Genomic DNA, 26,234 nt, shown 5'->3' with positions numbered 1-26,234 from the left:
CACCTTTGCCTGACTTGCAGGTTCAAGTGTCCCATCATCCCACCACTGCCCACAGTCCCCCTCACAAGTTCATGTCATCAACACAGCGCCCACAGAGGCATGTGTCCATACGCATTACATGGTTTAGGGAGGCTGACACAGAGGCATCACTCCCTGACCAGCAATCTATTACCCAACTGAGTCATTCCTCTCAGCGCTGCCTCCAAATTACATTTCTGCTTTTTTCCCCCTCTCCTCCTACATCTGCAGTGTTGGTGCCTGAACGGGTTTCCACTGATTGCCTCGCCGCGCCCCTGATTGAACGGGGACGGTGTATCTCTGAGGCCGCAGGGGGCTATACGCTGCATACCAAGCGTGCACGCAGCACGCTCCAGAGAGACATGGATAGGAGAGGCATCAGTGAGTGGGAGGGAGGGAAATCCCGCACAACACGGCACTACAGAGATCAGACGTTATCCGATGCAGCAGCTCAGGCGAGCTCGTTACAGCAGCTCAGGTCGCCAGCAGTTAATCTGGTTATAATCATGCAGATGGTCTTGGTAGTAATAGTAGGGTTGAAGTTAATATTTAATGTGGCTTACATTTTAAAGGTGGACTGTATGTGCATCTTCATAACACAAGAGACGGAGGATGTGCCAATTACTGCCAGAAACCTGCACGACAGATATAAATGCTGTAATGATGCCATTATATGTCTTTTTTGGCAAACTATTTTGCCATAGAGGTTATGTAATACTTGAAAAAGTAAAAAATTGCAGTACGTATCAACGAAATGTGTTCCTTTAGCTTTATACAGAAATGAAGTCCTGCCCCTTTCTTTGTGCCTCATGGGACCTTATTTCGGAAAAAGATTTCGAAGAGTAGTGAACAGAGAGAGACGAAATGTGTGTGAATTACACATATGATGCCAATCTTTCAACTTTGCAATTTGTCTCGCAACTGTTGAAGCACAAGACTTTGAAAAGACGTAATTAGAAAAACTACACAGTGGCAGTGGCGTGAGTAATCAAAAAAATCATGTGTCTTGCTATTAACAACCGTACATATTATTTTCTTAAATAAGGTCCTTTGAGGGAAACTGAAATGGGAGTGACTTTCCTTTCCATTGTTTACTTTAGTAACCTACATTTGTTTGTATTAAATGCAAAAAAAACATTGAAACTACAGTCTGAGCTAAATGTAGCAGCTGTGGGTCATTTGCCCAAAATACAAAATTCAACACATATGCTTAAATACAGACCGCAGAAGTTGTTTGTTTTTGAAGTTAGCTTAGAGACATTGGTTGGTTAACGTTACATTGGACAAGCAGACATACTGTATTTGGTTAATTTGTTTGAGTTGTGCTGTAGGTTAATGTTACAGATAAGACTGCAAAACTTTTTGGTAAATATATAACGCTACTGGTGAATATTTTAGCTTTAGCTAATGCTAGCCATGACAAATAAATCCAGCTAGCTTCCACTTGATATAGCATTGTAGCAAGGTTTTAGCTGTCTAGTTAGCTGTGACAAAGTGCGGTTAGCCCTGGTTTTTAGCTTTCTTGTAGTTACTGCTAAATTATCATGCTGTTTAATGAAAATGACAGATTTCTACGGTATACTCATTTCTGTGAGGTAAAACAGGTGTCAAAAACTCAAGTAACTCAGTTTCGATCAAATATCTACAGTGCTTGGTTTTGTAGAGTCCATCAGTCTGGCACCATGAGCTGCAGCCTGTCACAGAAATGCCTGCAATAATACTGCAGAGATGTGTGAATGTATGTGTCTGCAATGCACACACACACACACACACACACACACATACACACACACACACACACACACACACACACACACACACACACACACACTTCTCTTCTGTCATCCCAGATCTTGCAGACACAGACCTCTAATGCTGTGTGACTGCACTCCCCTGGGCTTCTTTCTGCTCCGCTGGATGAGCTCCTGCGTGTGGAGAAATCAGGGAATCCCTCCATTCTCTGGCTTCTCTCCTCCCTTATTCACCCATTTATTCCTCCTCCAGCCTTGAGTATGAGAGAGGCATAAAACCTCGGTTAGCATTAGGGAGGCATTCTCCCTGTGACAATGATAAAACAGCCTCAGCATACTGCAGCTATTGCTTATAGGAGCCAAATGAACCAATTTAGGGAAGCGTCACTGTGACAAATTATAGTAAGGCAGGGTATCTTACACAGCAAAAGGCTTATTGTTCACGGAAAAATCGAGCAACGAAAAATGTATCAGGGGTGTTAAAATCTTCCTCTTTTTGACTCTCGTTGACATCAGAAAGAAATCTCATACCGTACCCAAACCTTCAGGAGACTTCTTATTGTAATATAACATCCCCTTACAGGGCTTCATTAAAAAACTAATGATGATATATGAACTCATGGGTGTTATATTTACTCATTAGTGCTGCTGCTTTGTTTTCATTCACAGCTGCTCCAGTCTCACACACACAGACCTAATGTTTGCCAGCCAGGCTCAAGACTGACGTCTGATGAAAAACACTGGGTGGATAATGTCGCTTTGGCCAGCAGCCACCCTGTCCGACAGCCCTGATAGCCACTTTGGTATGTTAAAGTAGACTTCTGTATTTTCTGATACACAGGCTGTTAAACTGGATAATGAAAATGTAACACTTGATGCCAAATAACTTCAGTAAAAAAACACTAAGCGACAAAGCAAGTAAGCGTGTACCAAAATGAACTATTTTAACTTTAAGGAGACCTGTTATGCTTTTCCTCATTTCCCTTTCCTTCAGTGTGCTACGTGGGTTCTTGTGCATGTAAAAGATCTTGAAAGTTTAAAATGTCGATGTCCGCACCAACAGAAGCTCCTCCCTCCCACAGAAAACACTGCTCCTGAAACGCCTCATCTAAGCCCCGCCTTTATTTCCGTGACTTCTTGACATCACACGACGTCACCATGACACACATTTGCATAATTTATGCCTATATTTATGGCAGAGGTGAAGCTAACTGGAGTCTGAAAACACGTCCATTTAAAGTCTTAAATTTCACTTTTTTTTTTTTTAGATTGATGGTTAGAAGGATTAGTAGATTAATCAAGTTTGCCAATCACTGCTAAATTATTCAGCAACTACATTGAGAATCCATGAATCCTTAAGTTGTTTGTCAAACATGTCCTTGGTCCTCTGATAATAAGCTTCTCAATGAAGGATTTACTGCTTACGTCTGTCTTATTTAATAGTAAACTGAGTATTTTTCAGTTTCAGTCTGTCAGTCAGACAAAATGGCATCTTGACAGTTTTTTAGGCTTTAAGCTCACTGTTTACTTACATTTTATAGACCAAATGATAACTTAATGTCTAAAAAAATCACTAGAGGCATTGATAATAAGTCATAATCACTACAGCTTTAAATTGGTGCAACCAAACACACTAATGAGCCACACAACTGTCTCAAATATCCCAGGCTCCAAGAATCAAACCTTCCCATCAGGACTTCTGGTTCCTGAATTAAAATGCTTCAAACCTTGTTGCTGACAACCATCATCCAGAGCACGCTTCCCTTTTATTTTATCTTTATCTGCATCTCACATCAGCATTGTCCCCATACTGAGCGAGCGGCAGCATCATCACAAGCCTAACGCCGACTCTGAGGCACAAATCCACCTCTGAATTGTTCTGAGCTCAGCATGTTGTTTCATCAGAGCAGCAGAGCAGCACTTCACACCTCTCCGGTCCTGGTACCGAACACTGAGCCAGATAATCAAGCAGCCCCGCAAGACATTTAGCAGCACCCTAAGACTATCACTGGGTGTCTGTCACCTCTCCAGTATAACAGCAGTCTGCCCTGAGGTGTCCTGGTCACCCCACAGGAAACCATCACACACAAGGTCACAGGCACAGACAGGTTACAGGTCTGTTGGAGTGATTTCTCTTCAGTCACAGCTTGTCATTGCTTTGAAAGGTGAAGTCACATCAGACACAGGTGATCAGCTGATCTGAACCAGTCTACCTTGACTAATCTATACCATTACATAGGCTGCTGGCTCTTACATCAATGAATGCAACATCCTGTCATCAGGTCATTAAATACACCTGAGTTGACTGCAGGTGAAACAACCGTCGGTGCCAGCGGAAGCAACTAAAACAAGAAAAGGAGCTGTTTGCTGCATTGCACCTGCCCAAACGCGCCTAACTTTCTCCTGGAAGTGGAGCTGTCTGGTCACCCTGCTGTGTGACTAATCCACCTCAGGTCGTGGTCGTGATGGTGCACACACAGCCGACCCACACACACACACACACACTCACACACACACACACACACCCCTCCAATTAAAAGCAAAAAAGAAAACACACAAATGAGACGTTAATGAGCGGGAGACGAGCGGCGGACTGTGCCATATGCCGGGGGGACACGGTGGCTTGGTGTCCCGGGGTGCTGCCGCCTGACCCGCACAGCGGCGGTGTCTTACCTGCAGGCTGCGCCGCGGTGAGGAGCCGGCGGGGAGCACGACGGGCTGGGAGTCCGTCCGGAGATCAGGGACCGGAGGTGAGCGCGTCGGTGCGTCTCGGCACCGTCTGAAGGCACACATCCAAAGCCAGGGTGTTCCCGACAGGAGGGGGCGTGGTGTGTGCGTGTGTGTGTGTGTGTGTGTGTGAGAGAGAGAGAGAGAGAGAGAGAGAGAGAGAGAGAGAGAGAGAGGCATGCATGGCAATCCTCACAAATAGGTTTATTTTTCACAATGCGACACTTGTTTCCGCACAGTCCCAGCCTCCTGTTGTTTTTGGTGAAACACACACATTAAATTAGGTCATTAAGTGTGTTTCGGTCGCTGCAGTGCTCAGGCTCCAAATAGGTTCAGGGAAACTCCTCATTGTCGCTGCTGGTACATTATGCATTATGGATTTCCCTGCTCGGATCCTCTGGGAGTCTGTGATCTGAGGTTATGGCCGGAGGAGCAGCCAGCTCTCCTGCAGGGTGACACATTATTTAATAGGAGAGCGTGTAGTAAAATGAATGAATGGGCTGGTCATCCTCTGTGAGAGGAGCTGGTGATGTGAGAGGAACATAATATGACAATGGGAAGGATGTTGGTCCAGATCAATACAGCTTGTTCAGACAATAACCTGCTCATCTGGGGTGCTGTCAGTCTCTGTTTTGCTTTCACCATTCATGCTTTTTATTTTATGTCTGTTGCTGCCAGATTTGTATGCATCTGTGTTGCATGTTAAAGGAACAGTTCACACAAAAAATGAAAATGCAGTCATCGTCTCCTCACCCCCATGCTGATGGAAAGTCAGGTGAAGTTTCGTTGTCTGCAAAACATCTCTGGAGCTTCACAGTAAAACGGCGTTGCAGCGTTCTCCTAAACAACTGAAGTAGATGGGGACTTGTTTTAAAATGTAAAAACAACAACAACAAAAACATCCAAAGGTTAACACACAATGGCTCCTTACAGCTCGTCCTGCATGATCCAAATCTCCAGAAGCCCTGAGATCTCAAGTTGAGTGTGGTTGAGCTTTCAGACGAGATGTATGCTAACAGTTTTAGCTTAGCAACAGTGAAGATTTCGGCTGAAAAACGGTGTAAATAATGTCTTTTTAAGTCAACTTGGGACCTCAGGGCTTCTGGACACTTGGATTGCGGTGGATAAGGTGTATGGAGCCATTTTATGTTTTTCTTCAGTTGTTTTTTTACATTTTCAAACAAGTCCCCAGCTACTTCTGTTGATTGGGAGAACGCTGCAACACTGTTTTGCTGTGAAACTCCAGAAATGTTTTGTGGATTTCCAAAATTCACCTGACTTTCCATCTGCATGAGTGTGAGTAGATAATGACTGAATTTTCATTTTTGGATGAACTGTTCCTTTAACTACGTGGTAATGTAGTATAATGATGTCCTGCATGACACATCTAATCTTTGCAAACAGTATTCCCTTTTTCTTTTCTGCTCGCCTATTTTATTCTATATTCTCATGGGGTGCCTATGAAATGTCTGTCCAGACTACAGCTAACTCTAGTGCAGTTACAGCTGTTATTAAAGTGTGCTCTGCTCGTTTAAAAAAATCTAAATAATAATAAAACAAAACAAAACAATGAAATAAATATGCTTGGTTATGTCCAGCACATTTCATTATGTCATAACAGGAACTCAACCTTTACACAGAAGCACATGTGACATCAGTTGTTTTTTTCAGACATTTAACATCATACATGAATTCACAGGCCTATAGACACATGAGGTTGAGTTCACGGGTAAATTAAAACTGTAAAACACGTGTTTATTACCTATATATCGCACATGTAAAAAACAATTTTCAACATGAATTTAACACATGCTTTTTTGTACGGGTATAAAAGAATATAAGGACTGAATGAATGACTTGCTCTGCATTGACAATATTACCAATTAAATCATTTTTTAAAAAGAAGAAGAAGAAGCTGTTGATGGGGAAACATCACAATAACATGACCTTATGCCAGATGAATACAGCATTGAAAATAGCCCTTTTATATGTGCTATTGTCAGTCTCTTTCTTGCTTTAATGATTCATTTAATGATAAAACGGTTTATATTTGCAAACATTATTCCACTTTATCTTATTGTGCATGCCTGTTTTATTCTCTTTTCTCTGTTGGGGGGTTTTCCAGGCAGAAACTAAAACAGCTGTTATTAAAGTGTTCTGTCCAGGTTAAATAATTGAAGAATACCAATGAAACAAAATAATTAAAATCAATAAATTATGTCCATCACTGGGCATTACATCATAACAGGAAGTCAGCCTTTCCAGACGCATGAAGTATATTTCACATTTGAAATGAAATTATGTGAAAACAACAGTTTGACTTAAAATGTAAAAGTTATAACACATGTCATGACATATGACATAACCTAACCTGAGCACACGAGGTTTAACTCACAGGCAAAAGAAATGAAACAGTATTTCACTCAAATAAATATATTAATGTGTGTCTTTTTATAGCCTATTAAACATGACACACAATTTTTCAACATTAATTTATCATGTGCTTTTTTATATATGGCTATTCGTCCAAAGTAAATGTAAGGACTGAATCACTGAATTGCTTTGTGTTGACAATATTAATAATTTTACACTATTAGGAACATCATTTTTTAATCATATGATTATATGATTGTAGTTTGAGCCCAGTCCATAACTGAAGAGTTGAATTTTTTGCCTCTTAGCCTTGAATAAAGACAGACACTGACAGTAGTTTTGAGATGTCTTCAGTCACATGAGTGAGACGCCCTCTAACGTTGGTCCTGCTCGGCTCCTGTAGTGTCCGCGCTGCACCACAGTGAGGCAGTGTGACGTCACAGCGCGCGGGCTGCGGCTCGGCTCCGTCCTGTCTGCGCTCTTTGACTGTGAGCGGCCGGAAGTGACCAGCAGACCGACACCGGTGATAAAAAAACAAAGACAACACACAGCTGTATCATTCAGGGACGATGGAGGAATATAACTCTGGAGATGAGGTAAAGTTAATTTAAATGACATTTAACTCAGCCATCAGAGAGACCCGCTGTTAGCTCCTCAGAAAGCTAGCTAATGTTAGCTTCATCAGCTAGCTTAGCTTAGCCAGTTAGCTGAGGCTAACGGTGTTTCCATCGGGGTGTGGTCACAATCATCACAATTACATGGATTAATTCAATATTAGACACGGCAAGCTACACTGACAATTATATATATATAAATCTCACATGTTTGTCATTTATTAGACCAAGTGAAATGTCTTTTAAATAAAGGTGTATGTGTTTTGCAGTGGTGGAGCAATTATCTAAATTCCTTACTAAAAAGTAAGACTGCAGAAGAAATGTCTACACTGACAGTGACTGTGTTTTTATTATTAACTAATGCGTTCATTGAAAAGCAGCATTTTGCTGTTGTAGCCTATCTGGTTGAGGTGAAGCTAATAAGTAATCTGTCTTTGTCTATTTGATTTAATCATTATGGATTAATTTGCTGATTGTTCTCTCCAATAATTGATTAATTGTTTGGTTTGTTAGAAATTATTAATATAAAAAAAAGTACCCCAAAGTAAAAGTGACACCATCATATTGCTTATTTCATCCAAGACATAGTTCAAACCTGTAAATCATTTAAAATACATTTAAAATAAAAAATAATTAAAGGGATAAGCAGCTGATTTTTACAGTTGTGAAGCTGGAACCGATTATCATAAATAAAAATATGTTTTGTGTACTCAGATACAGATTTCTAGAGTCACATCCTTATAATGGAAATAAACAAACATATATTTCCTATTCCCTACTTAATGTTGTGCCCTGGCATTGTTGTAATTTGTGCTTTCGTTCCTTCTACAACCATGATGCCAAAAAAGTTGCGATGCTGTGTAAAACATAAATAAAACAATACTTATTGACATCTACTCAATAGAAAACAAAGGCAATATAATCTTAAACTCGCCAACTTCATAGATTTTTGTTGATATTTCCTTATTCTGAAAGTGATGGCAGCAACATGTTTTAAACTAGGCTCAGTCGTTCACAAGCAAGGACTTACTAAATATATTTAATCCCCCCAAATTTCATTTTCCAGGTCAAGATGCTCTTTGAACACCTCTTGGCATTTGGCCCAGTCTTCTCAAACACATCACTCTACATTCTGCAGATGCTTCTGTCCAAAGTGACTTAAAATAAGTGCATAAATCTCCATTTTGCCTCAACAAAATGACCAGTTTGCATGTAAATGTTTTAAAGCAACCATTGTTATAAATGTGTACTTGTGTATGATAGTCCATTGGTCAAGGTCGGAAGGAGAATAAATGCCTTACTGATTAATGCATTACATTTACTCTCAGTCTATTATATATTTTTGAAAATGTAAATAAAACCACACAGATGCCACAAACTAACCGTGTTTTCCTGTTTCTGTTTTCCTGCAGGTGGCCTTCAGTGCTGATGAGGCCAGTATCTCAGTTAAAGAGGTACCTTTTCATTGTTGAAAAACCTACGGAAGCCCTAAAGGGCCATGCATTCATACATTTTATTTCCTCCGTTTTCCTGTGATAACGAGTTAATTTCATTTGTTTTCTCGAGATCTCGAGTTATTATCTCGAAATAACAACTGCCCAGTCATTATCTCGAGATCTCGAATTAATTATCCCGTTATCTTGGGAAAACGGCAGTTGTTATTTCGAGATAATAACTTTGTTTTCCCGAGATAACGATATAATTAATTCGAGATCTCGAGATAATGACTGTGATATGATAGGCCTGAGATTACGGAGATGCCGGGGCCTCGTAGCTGGTCTGCTATGTAGTTATGGACGACATCAGGCTCACTTAGATTGCGCAGTCGATATAGCTGAAGCCTTGCTAGCCATCTTTTTAGATTACGCACACTAATGTGTTTATTATCTGCAATAGCAAGGCATAATGCTATTTCAGCCTGTGTCAGGCCTTGATTGAAAAGATATGTGACGCGGTGATCGATATGCTCCTGCTCCTCTGACATTGCTACACTGAATGATGTTTCCTGCAATGATTTAATATACTACACTATCGTTTTGTTTTCTCGAGATCTCAAATTAATTATAACGTTATCTCGGGAAAACAAAGTTTCGTTATCTCGAGATCTTGAGAAAATTATCCTGTTATCAAGGGGAAACGGCAGTTGTTATTTCGAGATAATAACTCGAGATCTCGAGAAAACAAATGAAATTAACTCATCACGGGAAAACGGAGGAAATAAAATGTATGAATGCATGGCCCTTTAGAGCTTCTGTAAAAAACATCAATGAACTGTATTTTATTATAAATCCACTCTTGATGTGATGACAGTGTACATGACTCTCTCTCTCTGTGGTTTTGTCTCAGTGTATTGAAGGTGTCATTGGTGGAACAGATTATAACCAGGGTAAAGTGAACCAGTGGACGGCCAGTATCGTGGAGCATGCTCTGACTCACCTGGTGAAACAGGGACGGCCATTCAAATACATAGGTGAACTAACTGTACATCATATACTATAACATGAGACCTCAGGACATAATGTTGACATGTGGAGCATTTATGTGACACTGCTGTCGGATGTTTCACAGTGAACTGTACCATCATGCAGAAGAGCGGCGCAGGTCTCCACACAGCTAACTCCTGCTACTGGGACACTGCAACTGATGGTGAGAGATTTATTATTACAGTTTCAGCACCAATCCCTGAACAATACCTTTTACAATTATACAATCATATTTATGATTTGAAAAATGTTTTATCATTTAATGAGAGAAGACCAAACAGAGACATTTCTGTTTTTACCAAAAAAGTGTTGAAATCTGATAATTAGTTCTTCTTTTATCTGGCACAGACTGATAAATAGTCCAGGCCAGTTTTTGCCTTTTAATTAAAGATATTGTTTGGCTCTGAACCAAGAGGGTAGGCTGAAGTGTGTTTGACCTACTTGGCTTGTCTGATGTGTCTGTAAAGAGAGAACAAAGCTTGCCAAAGTTTCAAACCGCCAAACACGCTTTCATCTGTAAATCCACTTGGCTTTCAAACTCCAAAGAGAGTTCAGCATTGACGGTTATTTGATAGAGGAGTCCAACGTCTGAATCAAGAACACACATTTTAACTACTGACTAAATCTCACAAATGATAAAACCATAGCTTTTGAAGGTGAGAAACAGACAGTCTTGCTTAGGACTGTATTCAGTTTTCAGTTTGGCTAACATGAATCTTAGTAACAGTTGTTGTGGACGGCAGGAATAAGTCTATGCTTATTTGGTGAAAATGTCGATACTAAAAAGGACAGAAAGAAAGTTTACAAATGCTAGTATTTTAAATTTGTATTCTTAAAAAATGTATATATGTGTGTGCAATATATAAACTACATCTAAACACAAGTTTATGACATCATCCAAAACCAGTGATTATTTTAAGTTTTGTTTCTTCTGTGAATTTTTTTTTTTTTCATGAATTCTCAGAAAACAAATACGTTTTGCCCTTCAGTTACCCAGAGTCTAAAGCCATGAAAAGTGACAATTTAAATGCTAATGTTTGTATTTTGTCTTGGTAAATAACATAAACAGTTACTGTTAATATAGTATATAGAGGCAGTATATAATATTTGTTGATCATTTTGTATCAATGGTTTCAGCTCCACTAGCTGGGTTTGAGTAGCTTTGTTGCGTTCAAATTATTCAAAAAACTGTATAGAAATATGTTACATATAATTAACATCACTAGAGCTTTTCACCAGAATCAGATATAAGTCTGATGTAGATGTCCAACGGTAATTTCATGTGCTTGTTTGTGTGTTTCAGGAAGCTGCACGGTGAGGTGGGAGAATCGCACCATGTACTGTGTGGTCAGCGTGTTTGCTGTTGCTGTGGCTCTGTGACATCAGCACACAGCTGCGCCCTGCTCGCTCTCCGAAACAACCACTGATGATCCTCTGATGATCCCCTCTGGTAGAAGTTAATGTACAAGTAGCTCATTTCTCCCCACAGGCTTGAACTACATGACTTCAGAATAAGAGTTTGTGACCTGACTGGCCTGCGTTGGTGTGTATACGTGACTGAGAAAATGTTGCTTTGTGGGGACGAAGGTCAGGGTCAGAATGCAACACACACACATGAGAAAAGGGATGCTTCCATTTTAAAAATTGGGACCAATACTGATGTTTTGTTGTTTTTCATTCCTCCTTTTGTGCCAGGGAAACAAAGGAATCTTCATTTAAAAAATAAGTGCTTTAAAGTTATTCAGCCCTTCATAAACACTTTCTTTAAAAGAGCACAAATTCAATCATACAAATTCATGAAACAACCTTTAATGTAACCCTCTTTCACAAAAAGACCAGTAACTGCTTTAAAAGCCTTTCTAGCCGCTATACAACTACCTACTCAATGATAAGAATTTTTAAAGGGATGTCACAAGCCAGTACCTCACGAGTCTGCCACTGTAAAAATTGGTGCGACACAACAGATACATATCGTCCACTGCCATCAGTGCATGTCCTTATTTGCTCATAGGCTGAAGGCAGTCAACAAGGTGAATATCCACTGATACCAACGTTTGTCTGATAAATCAGTACATCCCTAGTGAGAAATGAAAACTGAATATTTTCTCCCCATATGTCACAAATGTTGAAATCTGTGCATTATGTAGCCACACTGCTGGGCCTGGCTCTGGGTACTCCAGTGTCGGCCTGTTAGTCGGTCGGTCCACCACTGAAATATGTCAACAACTATTGAGTGGATTGCCCTAAAGTTTGCAACACACATTCAGGCCCCCACTTCCAGATAAAGTGTGGTGATCCTCTGACCTTTCATGTCACACAACCATCAGGTCAAGATTCCCAATGTGTCCGATACTTTGTGTTATCACCAAATACCTGCAGAATTAACAACGTTCCCATCAGCCTCAGCTGTACTTAGTGTTTAACTTTAACTATAAAATGTTAGCATGCTAACACTTAGATGGTGAACATTACGCTTGCTTAAACATCAGCATGTTAGCATTTGGCACTAGCACGGCTGTAAACTCTCTTGTCTCCTTCAGAACATTCCCAAATAAAACTGACTGAACCGTTGCTGCTGTAAAAAGTTTGAAGTTTAATGAAAACCTAAATGTTGTGTGTAGTAAGTACCTGACTACTTGCATAAAACGTCTCTCCTTGTCTGCATTAATACTTTGACGGTTTACATTGGTCTGTATCTGTGCACATGAGTGTTTTTCCAGGATGGAGATGTTTAATGGTGAGTCCCGATGACAAATGCACTTTTTCTAGACCTGTTATGTAGAAATCCTGGGATTCTTCTGTAAAAATGTGTGTTCAGTTCATTTGTTTGAAACTTGTTCAGTGTTGTCATTAAATGTATTTAACAAAAGTTGTTTACATCTGAGTGAGTTTTGATGTGTACAAACCAGAAAGTGAGAAATTTTGTGAAGTAGAAAGAAAAATATCAGTGCTTTGCAGTCTGGTTGATTGTCCACTAGAGGGCAGCACAGGACACTCAGCTAAAAATAAAAACATCCTGACAGTTTTCACATATAAATATAAATTTATTAAGATTTTTTAGTAGGTTTTTATCTCTAAATGCCTTTTATCTTGCTTCTGTATGAGAATGTTTGATGTGTACAATAGACTTCATGTTTTTTTGGCTTCAAAGGATATTTGTACAAACGTTAGGAGCATACCAGGGTTGTCATCCCTCTGCAGATACGTTGCAAAAAGGAGTTAGTGCAAACACAAACAACACTAACATTCCCTCTCACACACATTAATACACGTAAAGGTTTAAAATAAGCAAAATGACTTGATACTACTCCAAACATTTTTTTAGATATCATCAATTTTTGTGCGCACTTGTGTGTAAATATTCTACCTAATGAGACATACAGACGCAGAGCTGACAGACGTAACGAGCGTGAATTAGAAAAATACATCCACACAAAGCGTTTCACATCACTACAGCTGCTGCTGCTGAACCAAAGCCACTTAAATCCATTTTGTAAACGTGCAAATACATGACGCCTGGAGATGCTCGTGCTTTACAGTAACGTGTTTGGTGACCGAACAGGCTCTTGGACCATGTGTGGAGATTCACATCTCATCGTCAAGCACAAATATACCACAGAAGCAGCGCGTATTGATGATAAAGCTCTTATCAAGGAGTAAAAAAGCTGATTGCTTGCAGCCATAAAACTAGGGGGGTTCAGAAGTAACCCTGTACAAAACACTCGCCGCTCCCCCCCCCAGATAGTAACACCTGGTCTGAGGCTCCACACATGCACACCTCCATGCCAAAAAATACACTAAATACAATCAATTCAAATGCATGGCTCCGTGTGATCAGTAATGCAGCATATAAGTGGACACGGTCTCCCAAACTAAAGATGTGATGGGGCTGTCCATGAGTTTGTGTTAAAGGCTGCAGATTGTCCGGGATGTCGGCTGATGAGACAGGTGAGCACCACCTCTGCACACCGTTAGAGCAAGTGAACACGATGCAGCCAGGATACATCTCCAGTTAAGGACACATTTGCTTCATGTAGGAGGAGACAGTGGTAGAAAACAGAGTTGAGACGGATATATGAATGCTGAGATTCAAAACGGGATTTAAAGGGACAGGTCACCCCCAAATGGAAAGTGCTGATTTTTCCTCTTACCTGTAGAACCATTTAACCATCTAGATCGTTTTGATGCGAGTTGCTGAGTTTTGGAGATATCGGTCAAAGTGCAAAAAAATACATTTGAATTAATTCCACAGCAATGTCTCTTTGCAGAAGTTCAGGATAATCCACAGACCTTGCTGTTGCCAGTTTTCATGGAGGAACCATGTTCCTTCTTGAAACTGCTCACAACAAGGTCTGTGGAGCACCTGGGTCTTGATTTCTGGAAAGAGACATTGCTGTTGAGTTTTTCAAATGTATTTTTTTTGTGCTTTAAGCACCACAAGTCGAGTGCCATCTAGTTTCACTATATTCAAGATAGGACAGACATCTTAAAATCTCCAAAACTCGGCGACTCACACCAAAACAATCTAGATGGATAAATAGCACTACAGGTAAGAGGTAAAATATGTGGTTTTGATTTAGAGGTGACCTGTCCCTTTAAAGTGTAAAGTCAACTCACAGGGGGATTCATGTGGCACTTAAAAGGTTACAGAGGGTATGATAGAGTCAGAGTGGGTCCTCTGAATGGCACGTCAAACAATGTTTAAGCATTGCAGGATATACTGTGGTTAATGTCTCCATTGATTCCACCGCATATATTATTGCCCACTTCATTAGAAGTGTCATAGATTGTATCATTGAGCATGTCATATGTGGTGTCGTTAGGCATGTCCTCTGCGCTGTCACTGGCTGAGTCGTGGGCTCTGTCAGTGGGCGGCTCTTTGTCTGTGGTGGGGCTCGCTGGCTCCAGGACAGACTTTCCCATCGGCCTGTTCTGTGGAGTATCAGGGCTGCACATGAGACAGAGCAGGGAGGAGCAGTCCCACAGGCCCTGGCTCATGCTGGAGGAGAAGAGCCTCCGACATGGATGACAGAACTGGTAGAAGACCAGCATGAAGAAGATGGCGATGGCGTAGGCCACCAGCAGCTGCAGCACCAGCAGCGGGGCGCAGATGAACTTGTAGAAGTCTGTTTTATAGATGTACCACAGCAGGAGCAGCGAGGCGTTCTCCATGAAGCGCACCATGTAGTAGACGGCCATGCGATACCAGTTCTGGGACTTATTGATGAGGTCCGGGTCATTCAGTTTCACCTGCACTGCCGACCAGCAGAACATGTTGATGCCGGCGTAGAGGAAGGTGAGCAGGCAGAGCACGATGGTGGTTCCCACCCTGGTCAGAGTCTTCTCGATGTTTTCAGGGAATGGCGAGTGGCTCTGCCAAAACAGGATCCAGGGGTAGAGGAAGAAAACCAGGAAGTTGAGAAGAACCACCGGCAGGACCCAGAGCTGCAGCACAGAGCTGAACAGAACCAGAACCACCACACGAGTGGCGATCTCGAAGCTTCTCCACAGGAAAATGCACAGGTAAGCCATGGGCCGGACGTCCACTTCATAGTCGTCATATTTGATCTTAATGGCCAGGATGTTGCAGCGCAGCGCTCCGTACACGATAGACAGGAGGGAGATCACCATCAGTGTGCCTGAGAGAGAAAGACATCATTAAGTGTGTTTTCTATCCTGGAGTTCAGGCTGATTTTAGTTAATTTTGGCTGACTTTCTATCCAGATGCACCATCAGTACAAACTTAGCTACAAGTTTGACTTCACACTTTAACCCGATTTTATGCATCTTCTATGTTAATCACAGTTTAATGTTGTTAAACTTACTGTTTCACTTTTTATATCAACAAACAGCAGGAAAAAAAGTATGATAAAACTAATGTTGTGCCATATCCAGATCATAGAAGGTACAATCTTTTTAAATAAAAGTCAAATGTGTGACAAACAGCATTATGATTAAGTACTACAGTGCTGCACTGGCCTACAAATCTTGTTCTTCAGTTGTAAGAGAACATGTTTGTTTGGTACAGACAACAACACATGAAGCATCTCCTCAGCCAAAATGAAAATTGTTAACTAAAAATCTAATCATTTTGTGCAGCCCTATTAACTTGTATAAACATAACATCAGTCATAATTCCTACTGTTCACACCGGCTATTAAAAAAGGTCCCAAATGCCAAATTGAGCCCCACTACCGGTTGCATGTTAGACCAAATCAAACCGGCGTGTCAGCCACACTTCGCCTCCTCCTTTGCCCCCACGCGCCCTGCCCTCTCTACCTCCACCGCTCTCGACAGCACAGAGGAAGGAATAAAGTTTCCCTTTTGTGGACCATGTCAAACAAGATGATGTATGTATTGGGTGTTATTTGCTTCAGTAAGTGAGCCAACGGTTCAGAGGGGAGGGGACTCGCATGCACTAACATGCACACTCAGACCGACTCAGACCGACTGGCTCCAAAACAAAAAACGGAAAGGCTCAATCGCAATAGTAATAATGTGTGACGTCACTCTGCTCAGGTCTTCTTTACTCCACTATATCTTTACATTGCAAATAATTGTTTTCTGACATCTAGTGAAGCATTAAGTTTGCAGAATGGACCTTTAAAGGATTTCTTCCTAATATGCTTCCACTCCAAGTGATGGAGGACAAATTCCACCTTTGTGCCAAAAAATATTCACAAGATTTTCTGATGTTAATGAACTCCAGTTGGAGTTAATCAAATCAATCCATCTTTTAAGTACAAAATTCACTTTTTATGTTCCCCCGGACAGAGAGGGAGTTTTAGGGTAAAAAGACTTTCGAGGATAACTACTTGATTTGATTAACTCAGACTGACGAAGCTTTATTACTTTTTTTGTTGAGAAGTCACTTAAAGTGGAAACACACGATGAAGGGATCTTTTCATTGCCAGCACAAGCAGAAGGAATGTTCACAGCAAGCAACTACAATTCCCACCTCACGGTCCGTACACCAGTGAAGTTATAGTTTACATCTTTGTCTGTCCAGACTCATACTGTATAGTATGTGTAGTGAAAACTTTGAAGGAAATGTAATAAAACACACATGATTCCAGTGAATAATATCCAATGAGAGACATGCTGTCTTCACCTAGAGACCATTTACACAGCGGAGAACAGAGGACTGATGGAGAGCTTCATCACATGGTCTACCGACAATCACATGAAGCCCATTATCAGTAAAACTACTGAGCTTGTGGATGACTCCCGCTGTGTGTCTGTTAGTGTTTAAGTTTACTGAGGGAATGTTTTCATGCTTGCTCCGCCAATAAAGCTGATTCATAGAAACCACAACATTTTATGTTTGCTGCTGCAAAAAGGCTTCAAATTGTAAACCTGTAAGCTTCATGTTCAACCCCTCGACACAGAAGATCTCTACAATCACCTGGGTGGATTGAGATTAATTAGGACGTCTGTCCGACGGAGACTGCTCATGTGACTGCTCTCTCAACGTCACTACTTTGGTGCATTAAATAATTTGGATATTGGAGCCCTGCAGTGTGTGAGCCGCCTTTTTTCAAGTTTTGCTTACATTCGACTCAGCACCTGTTCTTTCTGGCTTGGACGAGTGGGTACACTCCTATTTTTGCACAGGTTGACGTGTGTGCCAAACATGAATAAATTCCCTCACACATTCCTGAGATATCACGATCACGAGAATGGGAAGGACAGAGGGACGTACTGCATGTACTGGTGGATGGACAGACAATCCACAAACGTAACGTCGCCAGCGCAGAGTCATAAAAATGTGAACAGTTCCTTTAAAGCCTTGAAGCTTCTGTTCATCACACTCTGGCTGTTAAATCGGCGAGCGTGAAATAGAAGTGTCAGACAGCCGGAAGCTGAAGAAACAAGATTTATGTATTTATAACATCTTTTATTGAGTCCTTATTCGACGACCAGATGTCCTCTTTTGACTTTGTGTGAACATTTATAAAATCTCACTCAGTAACAGAAAAACTGTCTCCCACACACACACACACACACACACACACACACACACACACACACACACACACACACACACACACACACACACACACACACACACACACACACACACACACACACAGAGCGTTGGACAGCCTGACCCCAGATCTGCACCAACTGGCAGAGAGAATACATCCTCGATGTGAGCGCGGCGGTTACACAACACCACTTTGACTCATGAAAACACCATCCTCTTATTTCAAATATGGCACTTAGCTGATCAGCCCACATCACAGTGGGGCTGCTGACTGGTGATGGAGGCGTGGACAGATTGCTCTTTCAGTGGAGTGGGATGGGTTGAATCAAAACAGTCCACGCACACTTAAAAGTCCTCCTCACCTCGCCCGATGGACACCCCCTGCTGCAGGACGCAGATGTAGAGCTGCAGGGTGAGCTGTGGGGCCGATCCCAGGAAGGCCTGAATGACAGAGGTGCGGGCGAAGGCTGCTCGGTGTGTAAACAGTTTGCCCTCCGCCTGCCCCACCTGCCGCTCCACCTCCTCAGACTGACCCCCGCGCGGCATCTGCTTCTTCCTGGTGATGCTGACATAAGGCTCCTCCACGCGGCCCACGCTGCCATAGATACAGAACGCCTCCAGACACCTGCAGCACACCAACACACACTGTTAGGACTCAATGAAAGCTGGCAATTACTCTTTATTATCAATTCATTTCCACATGCTGTTTTTCATTCTGACTTAATTTATTCAGCTCTCCATTAGCATAATCAAAAGAGAGGCTGTTCTTCCTGGAGCCCACACACACACACACACACACACCACATTAACAGATCGCCCAAAATCACTTTACAGCAATTTCTTTTATTGATAGCCAGCTGCAATTTACAATGAATTATTGGTTAACCATTGAACATTTATGAAATGCGTTGGACGTTTTTACATTAGACAACTGTTTTAACCACTGACTCGATCTATGTTCAATGTAAAGATGCCGCCAGGGACCAGAATCGGTCGGTTTTCAGCATCTCCGGCACCAGCACCAGCCAGGTAGTGTCAGATATATCCTGTTGTGTGTCAGACACATTTAGATATAAAGATATCTGTGTATGCTGTTATTTATAGTTATTAGAAAGAAAGCAAATCAGACTCAGCCAAGTCAGACTCCGAATCGGCCGATAAAAATTACAATCGGTGCATCTCTAGTTGCAAATGCAAAATCAGAGTAGGCCACATTAGGAGTAAACACAGTTACGTCGATGATAAATTAAAGGTGCACTACGTAGTTTTGGGGAAGCAATTTTAATCAGAAGAGAAGATCTTGTATCATCATGTATATTTCAGAGTTTGTATTATTACCTCATTAATATTGTACATTTTCTTCTCCAAAACTACACACTGCCCCTTTAAATAACACAAAGTAATGACTTAATTTTAAATGTGGAGCTCATGTTTGTTGCTATTCAACAACTGTTTCAATAAAATCCAACCCGGGTTGAGACACTAAATGTCTAAAATGTAATAATATCAGTTTGTACAGAATGTCTGTTTGTATTTGTAACAAGATACTTGAAGATGTATTTCAGTGTTTCCTCTGTGATTGTGTAGCAGCGGTGGTGGCAGCGGTCAACTCTCCCTGTTGGTCTTAGTTTTGGTTTGAGTGCTATAAGTGGTTTGCAGCACAAACACTGATCATGATTAAAGGGCTAATTCAAAGGCCTTGTGCTTCATGTTTTGTTATCTAGATTATTATGTTCAATTTCCCATTTCATGTAGTTGTGGTGGTGTTTGTCCACCACTCCTGAATGAATGGGATCTAATTGTCCATTAATACCTTTTAATTTGGTGAAATGTTTACCTGACATTTCTAATCACATTCCAACACACAGTAACAGCAACTCACAGCAAACAAAATCAGACAAACTGAAAGAAACAAGACTTCACAGCATGTTTTCCATCATGTCAGCACAGTGCGACACTTCTGATACTGTTGACGGAGCTCTTAATACACAGAATAGATGTTTTGCATCATTTCCTGCATGTCAGAGACACCGACCACACTGAGCCTTTCTCAAAGACAGATTACTGCTTACAGCAGTGAAGAAATACTGTTACTTAAGGTTCTGACAACATCTGAAAGTACCGTTATTGCAGATTGGCATGTTCCTTCCGCTTTAAAGGGATTCATTTGAAGCTTTTAATACAATTTGAACTTTGGACATCTGTGGCATTGTGTCGAGTAATAAAACTGCACAAAGTGGCCAGTCCAATGCACACCTGTACGCTAATGTTGTTTAATCAGATCAGATATGATGGATTATCTCGTCAAAAGGAGAGGTGCTCACACAGATTTATGCTCACAGATTTGTGTGTACAGAAAAAGTTTATTTTCGGTGCTTGCATTAAACTATGTCAGTTATGAGTTCTTGTGAGTTTTACTGTGAATACTGCTTTTACTTTTCAGAAAATTTAAAGGAGATCTATTATGCTTTTTAATTTTTTTCCCTTTCTTCAGTGTGTTACAGTATATAGGGTTTTGTGCATGTAAAAGATCTTGAAAGTTAAAAAAGGTCACAGTCTGTGGCAACAGAAGCTCTGCTTTCCCACAGAAAACACTGCTCCTGAAGCGCCTCGTCAGTAGCCCCAACTTTATTCCGTGACTCTGTGACATCACTACGTCAAACTTTCACATATTTTATGCCTCGCGGCTAGTTTGGCACATAAGAATTGATTTAGCACAGCTGCTCTGTTGTTGTTTGTTGCTTGGGTGTGTGTGAGCTGACCAATCAGAGCAGACTGGGTATTCAGGAGGAGGGGTCTTAAAGAGACAGGAGCTAAAACAGAGCGTCTCAGACAGAGGCCAAATACAGTGCTGCAGCACTGGACAGTATGAGAAAACTGATGTGTTTTTGAGCATTAAAACATGTAAACCTATTCTAGTTTACAATAACAAATAAAGCAGCAAATAGTAAAAGTTGAGAAGCCTGAGGACATGCTTGATAAATGATTTAAAATATTACCTGATAAGAAAAAACGCTGCTGATTAATTCTCTCTCCATCAAATTTCAGCTCTCAGCACTTTCCAGCTGAACTAACTGAACTTTGAACACTGACAGAGCTTCAATAAAAAAGGTCCACATTAGGACTGCTGGACTGTTTCAGCACCAACTCAGTGTGATCAACAATGAAATGCAGTAATTGTGAGCAGCTGTAGAAGAGGTGATTTTTGAACATTTAATACTCATCATCAATATCGATGAGCACATGTCCACCAGCATTTAGCTCTCCCTCATTATGAATGTCTGCAACAGTCACTGTCAGTCATCTGCGAGTGAGATACTAAACCCACTGAAGTGCTGAGTGTGGGCAAAAGACCAGAGGTTGGGGCGGTGCTGCGCTGATAAAGCAGCACTGATACACGTTGCCAATAAAACAGCAAGGCAAGGGGATTTAAGCCACAGGGGTGCTGAGGGACAGACTGTTTATCAGCCTAAACGACACAGTCACGCACAGTGAACGCCTCACTGACCTGATTAAAAAAATATAAATAAATAAAAGTGTAAAGGTTGAGTCTGTAAGCAGCTTGTCAGATGCGAGTGATAGATCACTTCCACACAGTACGTCGAGTTTGCAGAAAAATGATCTTAAATTAAAGCAGCTATAATCAATATCTTTTAATTAACGAATGGATCAGATGACATCAGCATGTGAAATGTGTCGCTTGTAATGATGAACCCACAGAAAATTATCACCAACTCTGAAGGTCCCTCAGCCTCTACACAGCTTTATATCCTCTTTCAGCTGTTTGGTTTCTGGCCTGACACTTCACTGTTTTCTTGGTGCAGTCTATTCGCTCTCACAGTGTTGTTTCTCAGCAGCAGCAGGCAGATGATCTCAGTGAAAGAGCTGTAAAAACTCCACTGTGAACTACCTGCTCACAGCCAAAGAGCAGATGGACACAGCTAGCGACTAGCTGGTGAACATATTGGAGCATTTAGCAGCTAGAGAGCCAGATGTTTCCCACAGGAGTTGATGTAGGCCAAAAATAGAGCTAAAAGAGAGTGAACATTGAACAATATTGTGTTCACAGCTTGTTTGTGATGGCCCCAAGTAGCCAATCTTTTTTTTTTTAAATCAGCTAGTCCAGGTTTAAAGATGTTTTAAGGCAAAAATACAAAAAGCCTCAATATTAAAACAATCAGTGAATTACATCCACTCCCTCTCAATTATTGACACATCCATAATCAATGAACACTCAGCCTGGCTGATTATCGGGATTAACATCATTTTATCCAATAAAAGAATGATGTTGTTATTAGATATAAAGCTGGAGTGAAGAAACAAAGTGCTAGATGAGATTAGTGTCGTTGCTGCGATGACACAGGATGATGATCACTCTGTTTTAGATATGAGAAGTGTTGTTGTTTTGGGCTGACGAGACAGCTCTGAGAAGAGGAAGTGCCGTCTCGCTGTCGGCGGTGGAGACGGATATTCTCCTCCTCCTGTGTTTTCAGAGATAAGGAGGCAGCAGTGACATGTGCTATTCTTAGATCTGCTCTTCACGGAGGACAGATGTAGAGGTCTGAACAGTAATCATCTGAACGCAACACTGCAGGGGAAATAGGCAGGGTCAGACCCACAGAGGCCACCACGCAGGGGAAACAACAAGCTGTGAGAGGCGTCTGCTCGGTTGAGCGACCAAACTAAAAGTAAAACATGGAAGTGAAATATGCGCATCTCTATCAGCTGCCAAGTTTACTGTTTATATTCAGACGGCTTACTGTAACGAGCCGGAAGTTTGGTTATAAGTGCACCTAACAGCTATGTTAGTGAAAAATGATGAAAAGTTTGTAGCACGCACATTTAAAAACAGTTAAACACTACATAAATGCTCCTGTGGACGTTTATTACCTCCACATGTGACGTTTTCGGGCCCAGGCCCTTCTTCAGACATAAAACAAGGTGCAGAGAAACAGCATACAAATACCCGTATGGAGGGGTCACCTCGCAGGTCATGTGAAAAATGCAAATCCAGAGCCCAGAGTGACGTCTGCATATTGCTTTTTTTGTCCAAACAACAGTCCAAGGTCCACTGATATTGAATTTATGAGGACGTAAACCGAGAAAAGCAGCATACTTTACACATTTGAGGAGCTGGATGAGGTGAATATTTGACATTTTACTTTAGTTGATCGTTGAGTCTCATTCCCGGGTCGTTAAATACTGGTGCTTTGGGTCGGTATTTGGGCTAAAACTGAACCTAAAGCTCGCCCATCTGACACAAAACAAACAACTACCTTTCTCCAGAATGACCTTCCCTACCTTTAACTGACCTAAAGGATCAATCAGCTATCAGAACTGCTGGTTCATTTTCTGCTGATCGGCTAATCAATGGTTCTTCTACTCAAATTGTGTGATGTAGAGAAAAATCAACTTATCTAATTGTTAATAAAACATCTAAAATAGTAAAACAACAACAATTCGCTACAGCCTAAACTATATTTAAACTGCACGTGTGTCCAGATAGTCAGCAAATATTCACATTTAAAAAGCTTCAACCTACAAATAACTCGCTATAAAAGTCACTTTAAAACAGATAAAAGACTTTATGACAGGTCCATGCTCAGTAGATTTAAAGGTAAACTAGGAAACAGGATTTCCTCTTGAGGCCTTTCTTTGGGCAGACTGTCAAAAAAAAAATATGCTTGTTTAGATTTTAATAATTGCTCAGAAACTTTAGTAAATATTGCCTGTTTTCTTTAGTTATAAAGGAAATGTCCACACTGGGTTAAGATACATTTTGTACATATTTTGTGAGATTTCCTTGACGGTTTTGAGGGTTTTTCCCAGGCACTGATGATTCACTTTGTCCTGACAACAATTTTGCTTTTCTTTTCGTTTCATTTTGATGTCGATCGGGCCTCTCACTTTTGTCTTTATCTACTCTGTGTGTTCTCATTGTTTCTCCCACAACAGTGAAATTACAAACTGCCATGTAACCGACTTTACTTTAAAATCAATAAAACCTTAAAAGGCCAATGATTGTTTTAGATTGATCTTCTGTCAAGCTGCTGTTCAATGAAGTGACTCATTGTTTCAGCTCTTATGATGGCTTTCCATTCAGGCTGCAACTAACAATTACTTAGTCTCATTATTAATTGATCAGCCTTTTAATTTTCTCCATCGACCATTTATGTCCATCACATTTCATGTTGTCTGAGATGATCATTTCATATTCTCACATTTGAGCAGCTGAAGTTTATTCAGATGTTTGTTATTCTTTTCTTGAAAAATTCTCCATCGATTACCAAAATAGTTGCAGATCAGTCTGGAGCTGCGACTATAAAATAAATTGGCAACTATTTTGATAATCAATTAATCAGTTTGGGTAGTTTTTTAAAGAAAAAAGTCAAAATTCTCAGATTCAGGCTTCTTAAATGTGAATATTTCCTGGTTTTCTGTCTCCTCTATGGCGGTAAACTGAATATCTTTGAGTTGTGGACGAAACAAGACATTTGTCTTTTGGGCGACATTTTTCTTGTTTTTTTTACATTCAATAGAACAAAACAACAACTCACAAACAAAAACAATCATTTCTTGCAGCCCTAGGTTAATTTCCTGTTGATCCACCGATCTATAAACCAACCAATCACCTCAGCTGTAGCTCAGTTTCCTATGACGGCAGCCGAGTGTGTTTTCATGTTTACCACAATCAGATCTCCTGTTGTTTGTACAGATAACATTATCACGCTGCCTGCCAGTCTGTGTGTACAGTACTGAGGTCCTCCACATGCAGGATTAGGCTCAGATTCCTTCAGCGGAGGCAGATGGTCCAGACAGGTCAGGTCGAGGCTTACACAGGGAAAGAGCAGGCCTATTACGATTTAAAGCACATGTGCACAGATGTTTTCATCCTCCTGCATCCAAGTGTGTCTTCACATAGGTTGATTTAACGTCCTCTCAGATGGAGGGGGCATGAATAAATCAGAAGATGAAGGAGGTGATGAAACTGTGAGAGGGAGGAGGTTATGTGGAAAGTGTACAGAGCAGCTGTGTGTGTGTGTGTGTGTGTGTGTGTGTGTGTGTGTGTATGGCACATATATATCGATAAGCATATCGATCAGCCCCTTTTATGTCCACACTGAGGGGCACAGGCGTACATACATTGACTGCAGCAGCATGTGAGCTGGCAGCGTCCAGACAAAAGGCCGGAGAACATGAAAACAACAGCATGTGCGCAATGCATTCATCAAAACCATCCGGTAAGCAGCTTACGTGTCGACAGGCCGGGACGTGCTTTAACGAGAGAAATCAGTGGTGGACACGACACCTGTGGGTAATAATAGACGCTTCGTGGTGCGAGGAGCACAATGGTATCCAGGGCCACACGGAGACACAAACAAGCCAGCACTGACCTGACGATGGGTCCGAGCTGCAGGATGTGCAGCAGCAGAACCAGCGGTCTGTCCCTGCTCAGGTCCCGGTGGATGAAGGTGAGGGTCAGCTGCACCAGCACGGACGGTACGAGCGTGAAGAGGAGCGTGAGCCCCTGCCAGATCTGGTCTCCGGCGGAGCGGTACGTGGAGCTGAGGTACAGCGCTGCCGTGGTCTCGGCCGTGAACAGAGACACCGACACAAAGATGGAACTGGGGAGTCGCATCCTCACTCAGCAGACTCCGCCATCAGGGGGACTGCGGGGCGCTGCTTCGCTCGGGGTCCGCACGTCCATAACGTTTCCACCGAGCGGTCAGACAGCCAGTCAGTCAGTCAGTCAGGCAGACAGAGAGACAGACAGACAGACGACCCGCCGGAGATGAGAGAGGAGAGGGGGGACGGACGGCGCTGTGTCAGACTCCCGCCGCCGCCGCAGCTCGTCTGAGATCAGGAGGCAGGCGGGATGTTTTCACAGCCAGGTGTCGTTCCTGAGACGGACTGCAGGGGGCGCAGGAGGAGCTGTCAGGGGGAAGAAACGCCCTGCAGGCGCAACACATCAACTTCACTTACTGTAGGATCCACGTTGTTATTCACATATTTCTGTTCAGATTTTGGAACATAAATCAGGCTTGTTAACACCAGCCTGCATCTGCACCACACAGAAGAGCCAGGGGACATGACATACTGGACTAAAAAGGCATAAAGATAATATATATTAATATCCAGGAAAATCAAGTTATGTGTATTGATTTTTGTGGTAGGTAAACTTTATATTAAAGGATTAGTTCATCCAAAAATATAAATTCAGTCATTACCCACTCACCTTCGTTCTGGTAGAGTTTCACAGTAAAACAGCATTGCAGTCTTC

General features: G+C 41.5%; 3 protein-coding genes across 5 annotated transcripts in view; 1 reads left to right on the top strand and 2 right to left on the bottom strand.

Moving 5' to 3' along the window:
• The window catches only part of sytl5 (synaptotagmin-like 5), a 45,716-nt gene extending 41,181 nt beyond the window's left edge, over positions 1 to 4,535 (bottom strand). For all 3 annotated transcript variants that reach the window (XM_084362389.1, XM_084362391.1, XM_084362390.1), the window contains exon 1: positions 4,443 to 4,535. The gene's annotated coding sequence lies outside the window, so the exon portion shown is untranslated. The remainder of the gene's footprint in view (positions 1 to 4,442) is intronic.
• Positions 4,536 to 7,320: 2,785 nt separating this feature from the next.
• Positions 7,321 to 11,927, top strand: LOC311262338 (dynein light chain Tctex-type 3-like). Its single transcript, XM_084361664.1, has 5 exons — positions 7,321 to 7,465; positions 8,896 to 8,937; positions 9,830 to 9,953; positions 10,052 to 10,129; positions 11,270 to 11,927. Exons 1-5 carry the CDS (start codon positions 7,439 to 7,441, stop codon positions 11,344 to 11,346), a joined length of 348 nt encoding a protein of 115 aa, XP_084217790.1. The 5' UTR covers positions 7,321 to 7,438; the 3' UTR covers positions 11,347 to 11,927.
• Positions 11,760 to 26,234, bottom strand: xk (X-linked Kx blood group (McLeod syndrome)). The gene is made up of 3 exons (XM_084361662.1): positions 25,348 to 26,234; positions 18,316 to 18,578; positions 11,760 to 15,605 (listed from the first exon to the last, which is right to left on the bottom strand). Exons 1-3 carry the CDS (start codon positions 25,590 to 25,592, stop codon positions 14,668 to 14,670), a joined length of 1,446 nt encoding a protein of 481 aa, XP_084217788.1. The 5' UTR covers positions 25,593 to 26,234; the 3' UTR covers positions 11,760 to 14,667.

This window comes from Pagrus pagrus, assembly GCF_965226575.1.
Source record: "Pagrus pagrus genome assembly, chromosome: 9".
Classification (NCBI taxonomy): Eukaryota; Metazoa; Chordata; class Actinopteri; order Spariformes; family Sparidae; genus Pagrus; species Pagrus pagrus.
The sequence above is the reverse complement of the archived record's forward strand: the minus strand, read 5'-3'. Positions and strand labels throughout refer to the sequence as shown.